This window comes from Centropristis striata, chromosome 23, assembly GCF_030273125.1.
Source record: "Centropristis striata isolate RG_2023a ecotype Rhode Island chromosome 23, C.striata_1.0, whole genome shotgun sequence".
Classification (NCBI taxonomy): Eukaryota; Metazoa; Chordata; class Actinopteri; order Perciformes; family Serranidae; genus Centropristis; species Centropristis striata.
In genome coordinates this window covers 10,015,813-10,038,052 of record NC_081539.1, presented here as the reverse complement: position 1 = coordinate 10,038,052, position 22,240 = coordinate 10,015,813, and the positions used below count along the sequence as shown (strand labels likewise).

The window sequence follows — 22,240 nt, the reverse complement described above, 5'->3', positions numbered from 1 at the left end:
ACAGTGGCTTTAGTTCATGTTTGAAATGCTGTTACTATGACACTGAATATGGTGGGTAAATTGATGGCTTTTACACACTTTAACACCCACAGGAGAGCTGTTTTTTTCCTGACGTTATACAATGACTAATCTGGATAGTAGATACTGCAGATATTAACTTGCAGTACTGTCCACAAAATCAAGGTCACACTAGTATCTTCTGTCTTGCGTCATAGATACCTGAGATGCATTCACAAGACTGCCTTGTGAAGTATCTGCGGTTACTTATATGAATGCTATTTCTGAACTATGCGGTAGTTTATAAAATCAGATCTTCTTTGTTGTCTGTACATCAGCTTGTTCTGTCACTGTACTCCACCCAGATGACATCTGATTGTGAAAAATAATCTAAATTCCTCATCTCTTTCTCTCTCTCTTCTATCGCTGCATCATTTCATCGCCCTGATTCTGCTGCTGCCAGCACATTCATTCTCCCCCTGCATGTAGTTAGATCCAAAGGGGAGAACAACACTGGAGGGCTTAGTGTGGTGTGTGTGTGTGAGAGAGTGTGTATCTGTACTGCATGTTTGATAAGGTGTCTGTTAATTAGACATTTTAATTGGATCTTCCTAAACCAATCAGATTACACTGATTTCCCAGTAAAATGCCACTAATTCCATTTGAGTTCATCATATGAGCTAGAATCCCTTTTCAATGAAATGTTGGGGTATACAGAAGACTTGCATATCGCGAGATTTGGGCCACACAGGTGCGAGGCTTTGAGCTTCCAAGGATGCTACCTTCAATGGCTGTTGGAAATATTGGTATTTTTAATGAAACGTGCATAATCAACCCTGAAAGAAGTGATAGAAATTACTGATACTAAATGTTCTTGTTTATTTCAACTAACATTTGAAAGCAGGAGAAATTGTATCTTATATTATTTCCTTTTATAGCAAAGACCAATCTCTTAAAGATGCAATAATTTTCAAAAGTCTTAAGTAGAACTTCACACAACCTCTTATCAAGTTAAAAAGAAAATCATTACAGGCCGTTTAATGTTGAGTTTACTCTTAATCAGATGTTTAACTACTATTTTAAACATGTTATTATTCCTGACTAAGACAGCTGTTTATGACTTCTCTTGCATCCTGTATTTTGTGTCTTTGTTGTGTTTGTCTCAGTTATTGTCCAATATCATTATAATAATCAGATATATTACTTTTGATCTGCTGCTCTTCCTACTTTCCTGTACCTATAAACCTCTTTTATACATTTATATGAAGTACATGAGGGCGCCTGTGGCTCAGTTGGTATAGTTGTTGCCTACTGATCGTGAGATTGATGGTTTGATGTCGAAGTATCCTTGGGCAAGATACTGAACCCTGAATTGCTTCCGATGGTGCGTTCATCTATGTATGAATGAATTCCTGATGGTGGCAGATGGTGGCAATATGTATGGTAGCCTCGGCCACCAATATGAATGGGTGAATGAGTTTTGAGTGGTCGCAAACCTAGGACTAGGAAAGAGCTATATAAGTATATTTATGAGCAGTCCATTTACATGAGGAACATATCAGTAAAAAACATGGGTTTTTGTATGTTCGTCAGACAAAAACATGTTTCCAATATTTTCTGACATTTTATGTATAGTAAAAACAATTTATTGATTTATTTGGAAATAATCAACATAATAATCATTAGATGCAGCTCTATTCCAATTGCCCACCCGCCGTACTAATACAAAAGAGTAATACATCATTTGTCATAGCCCAGCCTGTGGAGCCAAGGCAAAAATTTAAAATGGACATGCAAATTATGTCAAATAATGTATTTATTATATTTATATATCATAAAAAAGCAGACTTTTACTTCTTTTAGTTAATTAAAAGGATGCCAGTACTATCACAAAATGTAGCCTAGTTGAAGCATCAGAAGTAAAAGTATTCATTCTGAAGAAAACAAAACAAAATTAGAGTTTTATTTTATGTTCTATTACGTTTTATTTTATGTAGACTTTCCCTGACCCCCCCAAAAGTGGCTTGACAGAATTTGCAAGCTAGTGTTTCTTTCAGGAAGAACATATTTGAAACTGCATATAAAAATCTTTGAAATAATTTTATTGACATAACATCTTGTAATACACGTCATTTAAGTGTAAAGATCTGCGAGTAATAGTGTCACCACCATCCGGTCTGAGTGTATCATGCCTGGTGCAATAAATTGCGTCACTTATCCGTTTGTGATGAAAATGCAAATTGCAAAGTCGGAATTTCCGCGGTGCACCTGAAGGCAACGAGAGAGAGAGCGAGGGAGAGAGAGATTTGTTCATCAGCGCTTTTCCGTTTTCTGTGTCCTCGCTCTGCCTCCTCTGCCGTGTCACCGGAGAGAAAAAAAAGAGGAAGGAATATGGTTTCATCTGACGCTCCTCCCGTTTCAGCGCTGCTGTAGCGGATCTATAGTACGAGCAGTGTGGCTGGGGCTCGGTCCGGCACAAACCTCACACAACCACCTTTCCCGTTACCATCCAGCCTGCAGGAGCACTACCAACACACCGGGACACATAAATGGGTGAGATGCAACGCCTTTTTTTTTGCTTCTAAATTAGAGAATGCCCAAAAATAGCCTCCAGCGCCTCTGCGCATCTGGATGGGCAGGAATAAACGCCCGGTCCAGATGCGCGCAGGGTTCAGACTCTCTCCTTCCTCCCCCTCTCCTCTCTTCTCTTCTCTTTTCTCCTCCCCACCTCACCTCCACTGACGTCGCTTCATACATAGCCGAGCTGTTTGTAAGTGACCGCACAGGTTTTTTTGGCGTTTCTCAGCGTTTCCGATTCTTTATTCATGATTAGAAAGCTGCGCGTGGGTGTGCAGCAGCGCGGCCGCGCGGGTGCGATTTCAGGAAAGCAGCAGCGGGTCACATTGATGAGTTGCAGATGTTGACACGTTTACATTCACTCTCTGTCTGTCTGCCCATTGTGTTGCACAGTGTTTGACTCTCTCCAGCTCCCTGTCTGTCTCTGTGGACGAAACAGGCCTGGCTGTCACATTCCTCTCATCATCGCCATCATTTCCCACAGCACTACGCTGTTCCACACAATGCACGAGAATTAATCTGTTGCAGATCTGGTGGGCGAGGACTAAATCAATTAAATGCTTCTACAAATTTCCTAATTATTTCATAGATGTCATGCAGGACTCGAGGTGGAACTTCCTTTTTCTTTTAATGCTTCTTTTTAAATCTGCATATCTATTACATTCCTTTGGATAGCATGCCACTTTGGAAAGTAAATTAATTTGTGATTGATAAAATGAATGTTCTTAATCTTAAGATTTTTTTATTCCCTTTGCATGCATACTTTCTATTGGACTTCTGTTTCCCTTGCATGTAAACAAACAATGCACAGCTAGCCCCAAGGGAAACACTCACAAGCACATAGCTATACACAACCGTCAAGGCTGGATGACCAAAAAGCGGGCAATTTCCCTATGGGCCTAGACCAGATTCACTTTGTGCTGTGGTAGTTTAATTAATTGCAAAATTGCCTGTAATATGCACCACTAATTACAGTATCAGTTGAAATGGAAATTACAAGGGCCTTTAAACAGGCCCCGCATTAGCTCAACCTTAAAAAAAAGCCTTGCATCTCAAAGTAGCTGTTATATCATCATATGTTACATTCACACACTGTTTATATTTAGAAGGATTGTGGTTATGGGGGTGTGATTGGGGGCCCCCAAGTGGGTTAATCTCTCCATGACATATGTTCATTCAAAGGTGGCTTTGTACTGCATTATTTTGAAAGGTGTTTCTATATTTCTGTTGTCCCGTTTGTCCAGTAAAACATTACAAAGATGACCTCAGTGTTGAAACCTATCATTGAATTCTATGAATATTAGAGGCGTCATAAAGGTAGACATTATGGCAGGAATGTTGAATTGGCTTTTGTAGGGGTGTAACTTCTGAAGTGATTGATGCTTTGCAAGACATCAAATACAGAACACCAAAACTGAAACTGTTTTTTTTTTTTTTGGTTGTTTTTTTTACATTAACATGACCTAAAAAGGAAGCTTATGGTAATGAATCTTACATTCTTGTTCCCATTTTTACTGTATTGGTTATGTCTGTGCTTGTTTCTATAGATAATGTGCATAATATAGACAAAACATCTAACTTAAAATGGATAGCTTTCTGTAAATCCGCTGTTGCTGCAGTATTCAAGGAGATAATATAAAAATGTCAGCTTTGTCTGAAACTATGACCTTCAGTCTTTCAGAATAAAAGTCAATGAAGAACAGTTAAGCAGGTAATTCGTTTTTTTACGAAAAGAAATACAATGTGATCAAAGATAAGTTTCATTTTCCCAGCTTGAACTGAATAACTGTCACTCCCTTTGCTTTTGCTGTGCAGTGCTGTCGCTCTCACTGTGTCTCTCTCCACCTACATTGACAGCACAAAGCTGAATGCACAAAGTTTTTATCCGGGGGTTGTCCAAAGGCATTCTGGGAAAATTGAGTTCTGGGAATTGGAAATATTCAGTGCAGGTTTAGGGAGTAAAGATACTTCCTGCGGCACAACAGAATGATGAGTTGAGCAGAGAATAGTTGGAATTTTCCTGTTAATGTGGGAGAATTTGCTGAAGTCTGTGATCTGATCCACAGTTGGAGTGGGTGGCTTTGACTCGCAGTGGGCTTCAGTCCAGCGTGAATGTTTTACAGACTGAAAACACGCAGCTGCTCTTGACATCATCAGCGACAGCACTGAAACATACCCACCGCTAAACACAGGTCTGCTGTAAACCAGGGAAATGTCAGCATGGCTTTGCAGAGTTCAGTGTGTTTGTATGTGCAGTTTCCTCTTATCTAAACTGACTGCAGCTGTTCAGAGGACGCTACAGCCCCATCTCAGTTCCTGTATGTGAGTGTGCTTCTTGACCACTTGAGTGGGAGTTTTGTTTTGTCTGCAGGCTTGGAGATATTCGCTCTCTTGTCCTTTCAAGGCCTACTGTACTGTCATTTTCAGCCTTTCAAACACAAGCATTGTATTGCCATTAATGTGTATGCAGGAATGGTTGAAACTTCTGATTCTTTTCTAGATCATTAGTCTTATTTTAGTCTACAAAACAGCATATATAGTAGAGAAAAAATGGCAACGACAACTTTCCAATGCTTAAAGTCATATCCTTAAAGGTGCAATGTGTAATTCCTGGTTACATGCTACAAAGACATAGGGGGCCTCATTTCATTGCGTAATAATTCTTGTAATGTCCTCAAAAATGTTTAACAGATCCTCCAATCTTGCCTCAACTCATAACCGTAATGCCAAGTGGTTACAACATGGTGAACTGGTCTCCCAGCACCATACAATCTAAATTTATAGTCATCGGTTGTATGAAATACTGCTGAAGAGAGACGGTCAAATTAACACTGCTATCTTCTTATCCTCTTCTCATGTGGTGTCAGCCTATAGTTTACATTCCAGCTTGCTCAGCACAGGTTAAACAGGACAACAGTAGCAAGAAAACAGTAAAATCAGAACCATATATCACCGCTATTTGGAATGTTTTTAGGTTTTAGGTACGTTTTGAGTATGACTATAACTATGATTAGTTGATTAGTTGCACAAAGATGAGTTTTGCTCATGTTAAATTCAGCTTACCACCTAAAAAAAAAAAAGATTGCAAGTTCAACCTTAAACTTAATCTGTGCCCTGGCCACAAGCTATTTCCAGTTGTACTACCTGGTACGTGATTGGTTGACTCTTCACCTCTTCATTAAGGTGCTGAAAATTGTTAAGGCTAGCCCAACTTTGACTTGTAGCCGTTTACACCCATCACACATCAGCATGTGTCGGGTGTCAGTTTGTAGCTTCACGTCACAGGCGTCTATTTAAAATTACTTGTCACTCGTGGTGTGAACACGACATGAAGTAAGTCCGATATTCACTGTCCCTTATCTCTGTTTCAAACCTCACTACAAAGAACTAGAAAGGGAAATGTTCTGTTTTTTTAGCTGCTAAATATTTAACTTTCTTCACCAGCTCAATTGTCATTTGGTGCTGCACTGTTAGTTAACAGTGAGTTTATCTGAGCTTCTTCATTGCCGAAAAGGCATACCTTGGGGGCTATTATGGCTAATGAGACTGAACCATACAGCTACGGTAAATGAGCAGACCACAAACTCACAACAGTGAGCTAAAAAAGGCTAATTAGCTTCTCAGAGCAGCAGGCTAGCATCCATTCTCTATTGGTTTCTGATTGTTACCCAATTTACACCATGCAGCTTCTGATCGTGGGCCTTTGCTGATATTTGATAAGCAGTCTTGTTATCTTGTTTCTGCATGTAATGTGACCAGATCTCTACATGCAATGTTGTGCTTGTGCATCCTAGATCAATCCATGCTGCTGTGTGGGCTCTACTTATGTATCCTTTGCTGAACAAGCATGTTTATTGGGTGTAAAAGGGGTCTATGTGTGACCCCTTTTTTGCACACGTTATACTCAAACAGTAAATAATGTATTTGTTCAGGGCCGGTTTCAGCTGCAGATTTGGTGCTCGAGTGTGTATTTAAAGCAGCAGGACAGTGCATATGGGATTGAGTCTAAATAAATTACAGTGTGTGTGTTCAAGATAATGAAGGAACATGTCACCCAGTGCAACAGTGTGGCTCACTAATGTGTTTGAAATAGTTAGTATCACCAGACTTAATGTAAAACTTATCAAAAATGAATTGCCTCTGCCAAAGAGGTCATGTTTTTGGATTTTGTTACATATTTCATAGCTCATTTGATCTGTTTCCTTTGCTCTTTGATGTCATGCAAATGCAGAAACAGCAACGTGTTGTTGAGCAATAAAGTGCTGTTAATATGTCTTCTTTATAGCATCCCTGTTGTTTCCACATTATAACTTAGAGCTCATGAACACACCAAAATCACAAAAACTATTCCCCCCACAAAATACACATTTATGTTTGAATATTATATGTGCTTTCTAAATGTACATTATGCTAATAAAAAAAAACTATTTCCAAAGGTACATGTGAATACACCATTGGCCTTGGCGGAGCTCTGTGTCCTCTGAGTGCCATTCTAGTTACCAATTAATTTATGCGCCTTTACTGGCTTTTTTTCCATTCCATTGCTTTAAAATGTTCTTGATGCTTTGAGGGTTTGTATCTTTCCCATCGTGCTGTGTTATACTTCACATAGACAAAAAATGAAAGCTGTTTGGTTTGTAAAATCGTCTCCAGTGCACAGTACATCTATTGAAAGGCTCTGTTTCCTCTCTTTCTGCATGGCTTCACAGCAGACTGAGCTCCTCTCTAGAGCTTATTTGGCGTTAACTTCGTGTCACTTTTAACTTGCACCCGTCTTTGCACTCAGCGATGTGCAGAGCCACAAGCTGTCTTCTTCTTCAGTAGTGTATGTGTTGCTGACTGACGTGGATGGGTGGGTGGACTGCACTGTGTTGTCCCGTCCTGCCACTCAGATGTACTGTAATGCGGCTTGCAAGACAACTGCCACAAGCTATCTATTCACTGTACGACTTCTCCTTACTGTGGAACGGTCAACTTCCACTCTCTTGGTATGTGCCACTTCCCCAGAAACACCAGAGCAAAAAAGGAAAACGGTATTTGTGCCACGTCGCTGTCTCATCTGCGGCTAATCTCTCTTAGTTATCTCAAGCCAGAGTCATATCCTCCCCATCTGAGCACCAGGCCGACGTCTTGGACTACAGTCGTCTGCTCAGCAGTGATGTCTTGTGGAAGTCCTCCTCCTTCACGTGATGTTAAGTGTCATCGACGCCCTGACCTTCCACTTTAACACAACCTCTTTCACAACAAGTGTGGTCTTGTGTCCTCAGTTTGCCCGGTGGTGTGTTGAAACATGTGGCTTTTTACATGTTATGCTATACATATGTGAGCGAGGGAAAGATGGTTTTGGGGAGGAAGCCACAGTGTCTGAGTCATAGCTACCCCTTTATACTGTTCCCATGGTTACCCCACCCCCCAAACTCCCTTGCCCCCCTGCCCACACAGTTTAGACAGGGATCAGGCCTCAGCAACCACTGTGTGTGTGTGTGTGTGTGTGTGTGTGTGTGTGTGTGTGTGTGTGTGTGTGTGTGTGTGTGTGTGTGTGTGTGTGTGTGTGTGTGTGTGTGTGTGTGTGTGTGTGTGTGTGTGTGTGTGTGTGTGTGTGTGTGTGTGTGTGTGTGTGTGTGTGTGTGTGTGTGTTAAGAAAGCTATATGTGATATGACATTCACTACATTTTTACAAGTATTAGCAGCTGTACAAGCAGTCACAAGGTGTCTTTGTGTGCGTGCGAATGTATGAGTTAGTGTGCAGGATGTTTAGAGACTTTTTCTACTAATATTCCGTTTTATTTAAAATTTTAGCAAGGCACATTCCTGCCTTCTGCTTATGTTCCTTATGTCTTTATACAAACCCGATTCCAAGAAAGTTGGAAGGCTGTGTGCTGTAAAACATAACTAGGAACAGCATGCAGTGTATAATAAATGTCTTTCATTTTGAACATTAAATAAACTGTAGTTTTCAGTTTACACTTTTCAGTTTAATCTATGTTAAAATGGATAAGCAAATGATCACATTCTGCTTTATTTATGTTTTAGACAACATCCTCACTTTTTCGGAATCCGGGTTCTCTATTGAGAATTCACCATTGGGATTTCTGCATTGGATTTTGGATCATGGCAGAAAATAAGCTCTGTTAGAAACACCTTTCTGATGCTGATACGTTTTATTCAGCAGGATAATCCTCAGACAGAAGTAAGAAGCTGTCGTTGCTAAAGCAAGCTATAATGAACTACACCACAGTTGCATGACTCGAACGTCACTACCGTTGTGCTTCAGACATACCCCGACAAGCTAACCAACAGTTTTGACAAGCTAGTGAAACCGTAGCCTAATAAATTGTTTATTCACCTAATCTACAATCTACAAGAGCACTGAAAAACACGACTAGAGGCTGTAAGGTGAACGAGAGTGTCCGGCGTGATGATGTTTAATGCCCCAGTAATGTACCATTGTAAGCAACTACCTTTTTAGGGATGTGTAAAAACTTCAAAATTCACAAGTGGGGGTATTTACTAACATATTTTATGTTCTACAACAAACCGCGAACATCTCTTAAGCTTGTGTTAACCACAGACCTTATTTCAATGTTGAGCTACTGTTAATAAAATCATGTTCTGTGTGCAACTGCGTTCAGAAGGGACATACATAAGTAGTTATTTTAAGCAAAACCCTGATCTCTTTTCCTAATTTTTACCAAGTAGTTCTGTTTCAAAACCTTAACCACATTTTGAAAACAGTGACAGTGACACCACATTAAGATGAGATTCAGGCCCCGTTTACTTGAGGACACTTGCGGGTAAAAACGACAAAATATTTTATCGGAAGTGCCTTTCGTTTAGACGGTGACAGAGCAAAACTCTGCTCGGATCTGCTCACGTCGTGTATGCGATTACGTCACATACATGTGCCAGTACAGGGAAATAGACAAACATGTTGGATTATTTCCATGCGTCGGACCTTCAAGCTGCTCTTATAAACTTACAGGAGTCTTTCCACGAAATGTACAGGATATGTACAGATAAAAATACTGAACAGAGAAGGACCTGTGATTACCTCTATCAAATTTTGGATGCACCAATTCGTGGGAGGCGAGCCAGACGGCTTTGGACGAGACCTGGGAGATCTAGTCGATGGTGGATAACTTTGTGGAAGGAGTAGCTGATGGAAATGCGTGGTGTGAAAACTTCCACATGCCCAAAGATGCTCTTATCGCTTTAAGTGATGCCGCCTGGCATGCATGCAATCGAATTCCACACACTTTTGCGTCACCGTATGCACTCAGATTTTTTCCCGAAAACGTTTGTCTTAACGCGGAATAAAAAGTGAAGACGCGACGCCACTTTTGCGTCTTCTGTTCAGACCGTCATCATGTAAACGTAGCCTAAGATTCAGTTTGCAAACACACAATGAAACAGTGAGCAGTGAATTTGTCCTTTGCATTAAACACACTCTTTGCACACCAGTGAACACACCATGCTTAGGAGCATTCAGGGCAGCACATTTCTGTACCGGGGGAGCAGTGGAGTGTTAGGTACCTTGCTCAAGGGCTCTTCTGTCCGTGACTTGTCAGGTTACAAGCCCAACTCTCTAACCTCAGTGCCACGGACTGCCACATGGAATGGTCATGTTTCATGGGATATACAAAATGTAAAATATATGAATTGTTCATGAGAATATGTCGCATCTTTTGTCTGCTCCTGCCAGATGCTTTGACATCATTGCTGAACTTAAGGTTAAGGTTTGATAAGGTTTAGGCACAAAACCGGCTTGGTTAGTGTTATGGAAATATTGTGGTTTGGGTTTAAATGACCACTTTGTTAAGGTCAGGGGAACTTTGTCATCATGGTTGCAACAGTAAGCTGGAAACGGGAAACGAACAGTGATCTCCCAGACATTGCAACTCTTTGACAATGTCACATGATTTTATTGATTGTTATTGTCATACGTAACTCTTATGTCCACTAGAATATAGAAGCAAGAAACACTGAATGTAAACATAACTTTCACTCCACAGGGAACCTTTTTAATTATTGCTTTGAAAATAGTTTTCCTGTTCGAAAGCGAAACTGTGAGCAGCAGTGTGTTAAGTCTAATATGACTGTATTGTTGCGTGGATGGAATAAGTGCAGTGGAAATATACAATGTACAATGCTGAATTTGCCATTCAAGTTATGACAGCACAGGTAATTCCAACTCCCCCTCAAGGATTTTTCTGGCCTTTATTTGTTTGTGTTGGCCATTTTTTTGAGGAAATAAAACATCACAATTAGGGCTGCAACAAAGAGGGATTATTGTAGTTTGCTTTATCTGTGCAGTGTTACAGGCCAGAGCAAATTGCATTTTAATGTAAATCCCATCACTTTTGCTGTTGTAGGATTTTGTGTGTTTAGCTGTGTGTGTTTATCCGTGTGTGTTTGTTTTTCACTTTCAGTTTTGAATCAATAAATAAAACCAGCAGAATCATCAACTTCAAAACCACTTTTCCAGAGAGTAAATAATGAACAATGTGACACACTCATCCCCTCTTTCTCCTTCTCCGTGTTCCCAGTGGAGGCCGTGGTGGAGTTCGACTATGAGGCTCAGCAGGACGATGAGTTGAGCCTGACGGTGGGCGACATCATCGTGAACATACGGCGGGACGATGGAGGATGGTGGGAGGGCGAGCTGGGCGGACGCAGGGGCCTGTTCCCGGATAACTTTGTCAGAGTGAGTAATCTCAAAATCACCCCCCACCTCATTTTCTTCCCTCATTCTGAGTCTCTTACACGCTCCATAAACCCACAAGAGGCCCTCCATAAATAGCGGCAGAGTAAACATGCAGTGTGTGACTGCAGTATGGTTTGTTTGGTGTGTGTTTTCAGATTCTCGCCTCATTCACAGGTGTAATTTGGACATCTTTTCACACTTTGCTTTGTAAGATGTGGGAGTTTCGGCTCGAATTTAGGAATATAATTGGATCAGACAGAGAGATAAAATTATGATAAGGTTCAGTTTGTGGTCAGAATTTGACGTTTTTAATAAGATATAGATTAAGTAACTTGGGCCAAACAGTTCCTCCATTTCTGATGCCAGAGCAGTCAGTGGGGAGGCGGCTTCAGAAGCTGTTTCACCATTCGACAAGCACATCTAATGAATCACACTTCAATAGATTCAGAGGTTCCACTGGTTGATAGTCTGCATAGCTATAAGTGTCCAGCAACACTGAAGCTATAAATGTGTGGTAGACTTGTTAATTCACCACATCTCATGACTTCCTCTCTGCTTCCTCACCAAATTTAGTTGTCAGTCTATCGTATACCTTACTAATTGTGTTTTATAAAACAGAGACTGCACCACCTTTATGCCTGGTCTACAATACAGTTTTTAAGTTTAACTGATTTAAAAATGTGCCCGACCACAGACATCACAACTAGCAGATGTATAGCTTAAAAACGCAAACACCAAATGATTCGGCCTAGAGGACCTGGCGATTCCAGGGACTTCAGATCTCACAGAGATTGTGTGATCAAACATGACTTCAGAGAAAACAAACTGTTGTCGTCAGCTGGTTGCACTTGTGTGGACAATGTTTTGCACCAAAAAAACAAAAAAAGAGAAAAGTATTTGGATGAAGTCATGACTGAGAAGACAGAAATAGCATGGCTTACACATTTTGCAGCACAAGCTGAACACAAAGTTTGGGTTTTGGTTTCAAACAGGGCTAGTGCAAACTATTGCTGGATTAAGCTGAGCCCAACATTCAGTGGCCAATGGAACACACTCATTCCTGGCAAAGGGAACGTTACAAATGATGACATGGCAACAAAATGCAACTAAATGGTCGCAGACTGGAGCCCTGCCGTTACAATTTGAGGGTGCAAAAAGCATGTAAACTTGGGGCAAAGATGGGTGTTTTTAATGAATCCCAAGGTTGCAGTGATGTAAATGTAAAATTCTTTGTTCATTTAGACATTTTATTCTCTATTCTCAGGAATAAAATGATTAGCAGCAATTTGGATAATCTATTAATAGGTAAAATGTACATGTCTAGTGGACAGGCTGCTCCACTGAAACAGTTGCTTGATGAGTGGAACCACTGAAAAAAGTATGCGATACATCTTATCATGGAATGAACCTTACTGGATACACACACTGCTGGGAACAAGCTAAGACAGTTTGCACCATTTTCTTACTTTTTATAGACTGAACAATTAGCTTATTCCTCGAGAAAACATCAGGCAGATTAAGAGGTATTTTAGTTGCAGATATGACTCATATATTCTTGGCTGAGAGATCAAGTATTTTTGAGAAAGTTTTAATTGCCCAATCAGGGTGAAATTTCAACTTTTTTTCCAGTCCGCTGGTGGCTCAGAGTAAATTAGGAATGTAGTTGTGAGAGTAAAGCTTCAGTTTCTGATGTGTGAAGTAAAACTGTAGTTGTGGTAATGAGAAGAGGGAAGTATCTTGTCCACTGTACCATGAGGGGAAGTATAAAAGTGGTACAAGCCAGGGGCAGGGAGTAGTGTTCACATTTTGACAGCGCTAAAGAAGTCAGCCTATTGTCAGGTGGTTCACCGTGAAGCCAGGCTTTATTTGTGCTGACTGAATGTCACAGCATTCATTCACTGTCAGGGAGCCGGACAATGGGCCTGTGAAGTCCCACTAACGGTGTTTGAGTGGATGTGTGTGTGTTTGTGTATGTGTGAGAGTGAGAGAGAGGCTGTGAGTAATGCAGTAATACCAGACTGGTCTGTCACAAGACTGCAGTTATGGGAATCAGTGACATTAAGCTTCGCAATGCTGATGAATGTGCATGTGTTTGCGTGTGAGTTTAGGAAATGGGGGATGTGGACAGACAGGTTGAAAAGGGGACAGGAAGTGATGGTATGCAAGCAACCCCCCCTCTGGTGCTGTCATGGCTGACAGCCCGGCACGACTGAGATTATTAAGGTGAAGGTCATTGAATTAAGTTTTTCAGGAGAAGACAGTTTGAAAGGTTTATATTTCAAAGCGCTCAGAGTTTTAATGTGAGGGTCAGCTCAGGTTAACAAACTGCTAATTTTGGACTGGAGGGTTGATATCGCAAAGCAACCAATGCTACAAATGTCACGAGACTGCAAGCTACTAATGCTAGCTCAGTGAAGATGCATTCGTCACTGTGCAAATACATGTAATTGTCAAAGCCTGGAGCTATTATTAGCTAACTGATTTTTATCTAAACAGTAATGGCTCACTGAGGAAATGCTCAGTTCTTTTTCAGAAACCACACAATCATTCACAGCATCTTCAAAAAAAAAACACAGTCGGATGTTATCAACTGCTGATCCTCCAAAACAAGTGCCTCATAAGACTTTCAACAACACAACTTTACTTTTTATTCACTTTTGAATACACCTCCTGAATGTTTCAATCTGTTTATGTACGGTAATGCCTGAAAGTAGCCCGGGGTACATGTTTATGGGAAGTGCTGCAATCATCTGACCTCTGTGGATTAGACAAGCAGGTGTTGCAAATCAGAATCACATGCTCTAATTTGACATAAATGCTTAACATTGTCCTTCATGGAGCAGAAGAGCAGCTGGATTTGCCTGGTAGTCACTTTCAAGAAGTGAGATCACTACGGGTGTCTGAAAAGTTGCAAACTTTAGCAAAAAACATGCGGAAGCTGACATTCAACTCTAAACTGTTTTTAAAAAAAATTGACCTTAACCATACATTTATTCTTCTTTTAAGTAACTGACACGTCGCTCTGTAAAATGTCAGAAAATGCAAAATAAGATATCTATACACTCCAAAGTTACATCTTGGGTCTCCAGGTTAAACCCAATGGCACAGAAATCACACATTAACTATTTAAATACAATTGAAATAAAACAGAGAATGGGTGGAACTAGGAAATGTTTGGCCTTTTTTGTTACAGATAATAATATGACAATTAATTACATGTCAAACTGCTTGCAGGTGAATTCTGTTTCTCATCTATAATTTGTTTCTGGTCTAATTTGAACCCGCTGTGCATGTTGACATATCTTTTATATTTTTAAAAAAGAAGAAAAAGTGTGCCTTATGATGATAAAAAAGGATCCTCTGAGTCATTATCTTGAGAAACTTTATCAAAAATAATAAATTAGTATCTCAAAATAATGACTAGCTTATCTAAAAAAATAACTAAGTATCACAAAAACACTTAAAAATTATGACTAAGCATCACAAGATAATGACATAATGTTTCAAAATAAAACTCTAAAAAATAATTGGAAGCTCACAAGATACTAATCCATAATTTCAAGAGAGTTTCTCATCATGACGACTTCAGGATTTTCCATCACTCAATTGACAAATGTGGGTTTCCTCTATATACCAGGCTGTGTTTAAGCTTTTTTTCATTGCCAGTATGACCAAGTAATAAACTTGCACAATAACGATGAGGTTTATGAAATGAAGGGGAAATAAAATTTTGCGTCATTGTTCCCCTGCATTTCACAATGTATTTTACAAGCAAAGCTCTCTCTGTTTCCCCATACTGTTTCTGAGTTACAGATTGTTATTTGCAGTGCTAACACAGTGGATTTTATATCTGCGACGCTGCATTGTTTTGCATTATCTGTAGCTGGGAGAGAAGGGTCAGAGGTCTGGCGAGAGGGGATGCACAAAGCGGTGTTTTGCATTAAAGCAGTGCAGTGTAAACTACATACTTGCTGTCAGGCTTTTACACATTTCACACACAAACACAACCAACACTGCAGTGTACATAATGCAGGTGTTTCCTGTTCAGATATGATGAATCACGTCGTCTTCCTCTCCTCTTTTCAGCTGGGTTTCCTTTAACTCTGGGTTACCTCCGTATCCCCACAGGAGGAATTGCAGTGGAGCATGAATGCAGTCCAAGTAGTAACAAAGGCCTCCAAGAACAGTACAGTTAGCTGAGTCCTTGATTTCTTTTTTAAAACCATGAAGTCATTAGTCTCAGCTTCCAAACTCAAACATAATGATTATGTAAAATAAACAGGTTTAATAGATAACAGATGGATTATAGAAATCGTGTTCCATTGCTTTTTCATGAAGCATAAAGCCGAGCAGCTAGTAAACACCGCCTTTCCTCCACCACTCATAAAACAAGGGAAGCCGTAGGCTAACAAATGGCCGATGTGGGTTTTTGCGTAGGTTGGCTTGTGTCTCCAAGATGAAAGCGTTTTTTTTTTTCCCCCTTCCAGTTGGTCTGTGGGTCTGTGTCTGTGAGTTTCTGAATGAATGTGTGTGTGTGTCTCTCTATGTCTGTTTTTGCTGTACATGAAGAAATGCAGAGTAAGAGCCAGCCCATCTGCACTCTAACTGCACAATCAATGTGTAGCTTTCCTGGTTCTGCATTAACACTGCATTAGCCTACTTAACAAATGCACCAAATGTCATGGAAAGATATCTGTGTGACTGGCCTGAACTCAGTGGACAGAAACAAGGAAACATTAACAGCTAACAAAAACAAGAAATCTGCCAATTTTCACCACCTCTCTCTTTTTTTTGTTCCGCTGTTTTGGTTCAGTCTCACACCTTTCAATGTTTCGGTGAAATCCTCCAATAAACCGACCACACACTAACTGTGCTTATTGTTTGTTGGCATTATAAAAGATTGATACATCTCTTATGTTTGTACACGAATTATGAAGCTAAAGCCAAGAGATGATTAACTTAGTTTCACCTAAACAGTGAAAGCGGGGGAAACAGTTAATCTGGCTTTGTCCATGAGCACCATCTATTTTTCTTTAAAGATACAATAACATAAGAAGGGATGCTTGATTATGGCAAAAATCATAATTCTGATTATTTTTGTCACTATTTTTTTCTCTTTTTAATTGTGGATTTTATTGAACTTGTAATATAATTCAACTGAAATAAATGTAAAAAATATATATAAAATCATATTGTAATGATATAACATTACATTAATCTAAAAAATAATAAATGCAAATAAATTATATGTATATATATATATAAGACAAGTTTGCTTGAACATAAATGCACCTCCATAACCTCCTGAAAAACTACAAAATTTAAGTTGGATAATAAGACTAAATATGTTGTAGTCCACATACTAAACTACTAAATTCATAATTCAATTTCATATAAATAAGATAAGAGGTGATAACGTGTGTTATAGAGGCTATTTTTCCCTGATATGAATACAGGTGTGCCTTGAGACTTGTGCTTTTGGGCACAAAAAGTTTGAAAAACACTGGTTTGAAGACAATTTCTATTGTTAACTTGTAATCCATCACTTCCTGTTGGAAGAGGAATGCATACACCACATGTCAGAATTTAATTGGCTCTCCACTGTGGAGAATGTGGATCTCTTCTCTGCTGAGTGCCAGATCAGTTTCCCTATTTACACAAAAATGGTTCTTTCTTCAGCGTCGTGTCCAATCTCCAACCCTTTGCAGCTTCCAAAATGGCTCTCAGCTTAATATGAGCTTTGGCTGTTGTCGAGGAACCTTCTTCTCTTGTTGATATTTTTGGATCTCAGAGGCTCATTAAGGCTTTCACGCCACACCAGGCCATACACATCCAGAGTGTGTGCGAGGGGTTAGATTCTGTGAGTCAGTATAGCAGTATGCTTCACTGAGCTGCGTTCGCCAAAGGGCCGGAGCTTATGAAACAGTGTCATGATGAATGTGGTGGGGAGATGTGAACCGTCATGTCTCGTTCTTCTGGATCTCTGTGTGTGAATGTTTCCCTGTTTGTTGTCTCCCCATCTGCTCGCTTGTTGACTCTTCTGTCACTCGCCGTGTTTGTCTACCCGTCCCTCTCTCCGGTTCTCTTGATCAGTTTCCCATGCTGTCTTGTGATTCTTTTATTTTTGTATTTTTTTTATGCAAGTGAAAGTCATGTGGGTAGAGAGGGAAAGGTTGCAGCAGTGAAGGAGAGGGTGGCACTCTCACTGTTTGTGTGTTTGTGTTTGTCCAAGCTTTACGAGCTCTGGCTGGTCGTCTGCAGGTAAACAGTGAGGCCACCTGGGTTACTGACATCTAATCCTGCAGCACAGTGCAGAGCTGCTGTGTGCCTCATGCACAGAGATCCAGTCTGACAAACCTTATTTGCATGTATTGAATGCATAAGCAGGTTTATTGCATAACGGATAACCTTCAGATTTCAATGCAGCAGTGCTCATTTACAGACGCATATAGAGAAATGATTCACAATACAAACGTTTTAGTCATGATAAAGAAGTCGTTTTTAAGTGTTTTTTGTCAAAAGTATAATATGTAACTTGCCTGCTTCAAAATGTCTAAAAATGAATAGACCTTTTATAATATTTTGTTCAGTTGTGCACTTCCTTTTTTCAAACCCAAAGAAGTCTGAAATTTTAGGTGACAAACCGTTTCATTTAGTCGCCTCAATGGTGTCATCCTCTTTGTACATTGCATCAGCACTGTAGTTGTCTCTTGTCTTGAAGTTGTCGTATATGGATTCTTTTATCCAGTTTTAAGCCATGTTTATACTTACAATGCAGGATTTTTCAAAAGATGTATACACTAAGGGGGCTTTCACACGCTTGAAATGAAACTCTGAAACTCTGGTGTGTTTTGTCGGATAGTCTGTTTAGTTTTTGCTGGTGTGAAAGCTCAAATAACTCTGGTGGGGACCAAAGAACAGAACTCTGGACACTAAAAAACGGGGGTCTCTGTTACGCTTCAAAGTGCACAAGAGTTCAGTTCGCTGCAGGTGAGAACTCAAATCATCTTTTTTTTTTGTTTACAAACTAAATAAATAATAAATGATAGCTTTTTTTAAAAAGTTTTTTTAACAGTGACATTTCTGCAAATTGAAATATTATTCCCTGAAAACAATGAAAAAAGAAATATATTTACATATATATATATTTACACACACACACACACACACACACACACACACATATATATATATATATATATATATATATACACACACACACACACACTAAAATAATATTTAAAAAAATAGTTTAAAAAAAAAATCAATTGGATCAAAATAAATATATGTATGTATATATGCATATATGCTGTTCTGCAGGCACTTCCATAACTTATTGAAATACTTCCTCCACTGCTGCATAAGCTGAACATGCATATACCCTTACATTTACCATGAGGAGGAGTGACAGTTCGCTGCAGGTGAGAACTCAGTCCAAACCAAAGGAAGGAAGCTCGAAATATGGTCAAACGATCACAGAACACAGTTGCTTGTGGCTACACACAAATACAACAAAGTCTTCAAATGATTTAGTGTCTGAACGGTGGCTAATGGATTCAAGTGCACAGCAGATCAATGCCACATAAAAGTGAAAAAACTCCACCAACAATACACTAAAGTTAGTCCGAAAAAGTGGCTGATCTTTGCCTCACATCCGTCTAATAGATGAAGGACAGCGTCAACAGTGTGACATTTGTTTACAGTGCTTGGTGCGCTTGATTAAGCACAGTGTGAAAAAAGCCAAACCAAAGTGAACTTCACCACTGAATCGCACCAAGTCGACCAGAATTTATGTGTGAAAGCCACCTAATACAAAAATTAGCCCTTTTAATCATCACTTATCTTCCACTCCAAGTGTGTGGCAGTGTCTGTATCAGCCTCTATAACTGGGTCCATTAGTTTTTGAGAGGAAGAGACCTCTTTTATATATAAATTGGCTCCCATTGAGGTGTAGTGACAGCAGTGGTGGTGAAGTCAACAACTCCACGCTACTTCACCGCTCCACCAAACTCTTCTGTCTTTTGTTGTTGTTTTGATTGAGACACTGCCAGCAGCATAGAATGTAAAATTCTGCTTCTAAACGTCAGCAGACAGGCATTTCCCCTCCACTCTGGCAATAACAGGTGCAGCCATGATACTTGCTCAGTTACAAAATTCAACGTGTCCATTAAAACCTCTGAAGTCCAGGAGATTTTGGTTCGACTTCCTATGCATTCATTTCAGTCTCTGTTTAGCGTCTTTCAGTCTGTCCTTATACATCACATGCATCGCTTCTTTTTCTCGACACAAACTTGGCTATCACCCAGATTTTTCATTTTATTTTAAATCACAAAATATAAAGCTGCCAGGAACCGAAAATACAAACAAAAAACACAGGTGTCTATGGAAATGTACCTTTTTTTATTTTTATTTTTTTTTACCATTTATACACATAAGAACAGCAGAAAAATAATAAATAATAAAGCTACTGCACAGTCTGTTTGCAATTAAATTAAGAGTAGTAATAGTTTTCATTGTAGAAAGAAAATTCTCATTCTAAAAATGGTCTAGAAACATAAATGGCACACTGTTAAAGCTCCTATGATGGCACTTTCAACTGGCTTTCTCAGCTTGTCTACATATCATATATAAATAAAGTTATTACTGTAAATAAAAGATCTGTATTTTCAATAAATAAATGGACTCCAGAGGGTTAATCAAAATTATATTTTTTTCTTATCCTTTATTCTTATTTTAGTTGTTTATTGTTCCACAGTGGGTTTTTGTTTCATAATGTTGTCAGATTTGTACAAAAAAATCTGTAGAATTTGCCATATTCTTTAAAGTTTCTATGTTAATTACATACAGTTTTCAGGGTCGTATTTGTGATCCATGTTAATCTTAGAATAAGTTGTAAGTTTTGTGCCTTTTAACATTATTTTAGGGTCAAGTTCACCTCTTATAATATTCTTGCCTTTAAGAAAAAACAGCTTCTTTTTTTATGTCTGCAGGTTAAAAGCTTTCTTTCCCCTCTTACTTTCTCTGTCCTGTCTTGTCTCATTCTTGCCTTGTTTCAGTTTCTGTCTTACATTTTCTCCCCTGAACCTACATTTGTTCCATTCACAGCCCCTCTTCCTCCTCCATTAATCATCTCCTGTTCCTCTCTCTGTCTGTAGGAGATAAAGAAAGAGGCAAAGAGGGATGGAGGGCAAGTGAGCATGATCAGATCGGACCTTTCTAATGGGAGGGCCAGCCCCGTGTCCGACCCTGGTGTTCGACCGGGCAGGAAAGGTATTCTGACACACGCACACACACTGTCACACACATTCATACATGCTAGTCATTAGCCAGGTTTAAGTCTTCAGTCTAAAACATAGATCCTATTAGTGTGAGGAAGGATTTGGGTCAAGCATTCTTCATACACACACACTCAAGTATAATGAGTGTGTGTACTCTTATGCAGAGTGGTGGAATGTAACTTCAAGTACACTAACTGAGTGAATACACTCAAATTTGAAGTACTTCTACTAATTGTCATGCAACTTTCTACTTCTGCTCCACTTCAGAGGGAATTATTTATTTATTTCATTACAGTTATTCATTCACAAAATACATGAATTGAGAAAAAAAAAAAAAATTTATATATATATATATATATATATATATATACATATGTGTGTGTGTATGTATATATATTGCTAACTTTTTTGATTATTTTAATTTGTCCTGGTTTTCCTGGTTCCAGCTGCTCAAATGTGAGGATGTACTGCTTTTTCTTTTACATTTTTTTTATTATGTGTAACTGTATATCTTAGACTTTTAGTCTGACAAAGATTTTATGTTGGAATCTGGGCAACTACAAAATCATCATTTTTTTGTTGTTGTATTTTCTGTATTTCTGAATGTTTACAAACTAAATAAATAATCAATGATAACTTTTTTATTATAATATAAATATTATTATTATTAATAATAAAATATTATTCTACTGAAAACAATAAAAAAATCGAATCGATATATTTACATACATATACATACCTACATACATACATACATACATATAACATACATACATACATATATGCTGTTCAGCATACACCCTTACATTTACCATGAGGAGGAGTGCCACCTTGTGGACAAAAGAGGAATCACATGGCTACATCTTCATGCCCCAGCTGGTGTGGAATGAGTCAAGACTAATGAGAGGGCTAATGAGTGTAAGACAAACAACTGCAAGGCCAGTGGGAGCTGGTGAATAAGACTGTCCACTTATTGAAAGGTCAAAGGTCAGCGTGTCAGTCTTCAGCCATGAGGGCTTTTAATAAGTCAGTCACCACCTGCTCGCTCACTGTAAGTCATGGATTATGGATAAGTGCGGGAGCCAATTATGTCACATGAAAGCCTAAATATGTTTGTATGTGCTGTGTGTGTTTGTGTGTGTGTGTGTTTGCAGTAGAGCAAATCCGTAAGCGGAGGTGTAAAGCGGCGTTCAGCTATGTGCCTCAGCATGAAGACGAGCTGGAGTTGAAAATAGGAGACATCATTGAGATCATAGCAGAGGTAAGACTGGTAACATTTTACTGGACTTATAACAAGCCATCATCACCAATAATCATTTATTAAGAATGCCAGCTGGCAAAAGAGCTGCTCGATTATGGTGAAAATCATAGTCATAATCATTGTGCACATGATTAGATATTTATATTACAATTATTTAACCCAATTACTTGTTGACTTTGGAAACATCTAGGTTTATTGAACTTAAAAAAAACCCAACTTGAGTTGTGAAATTTTTTTTCTTGAACTGTAAATATTCGACTGAAAAACAAAATAAAAAAATAAATATCAACAATATTCTAATGTTTTAAATAAATATTAATGTTTTAAATAGATGAATGAATGAATGAATGAGCGTTCCACAACCTACTAAAAACAAGTAAAAGTATTTATTCAAAATATAAAACTAATTAAAATAAATACATT

General features: G+C 38.9%; 1 protein-coding gene across 1 annotated transcript in view; it reads left to right on the top strand.

Moving 5' to 3' along the window:
• Positions 1 to 2,380: 2,380 nt before the first annotated feature.
• sh3kbp1 (SH3-domain kinase binding protein 1) overlaps positions 2,381 to 22,240 on the top strand; it is a 40,307-nt gene continuing 20,447 nt past the window's right edge. The window contains exons 1-4 of the mRNA XM_059327052.1: positions 2,381 to 2,550; positions 11,121 to 11,278; positions 20,434 to 20,548; positions 21,711 to 21,817. Coding sequence (XP_059183035.1) covers positions 2,547 to 2,550; positions 11,121 to 11,278; positions 20,434 to 20,548; positions 21,711 to 21,817 — 384 coding nt within the window. The 5' untranslated portion in view covers positions 2,381 to 2,546. The remainder of the gene's footprint in view (positions 2,551 to 11,120; positions 11,279 to 20,433; positions 20,549 to 21,710; positions 21,818 to 22,240) is intronic.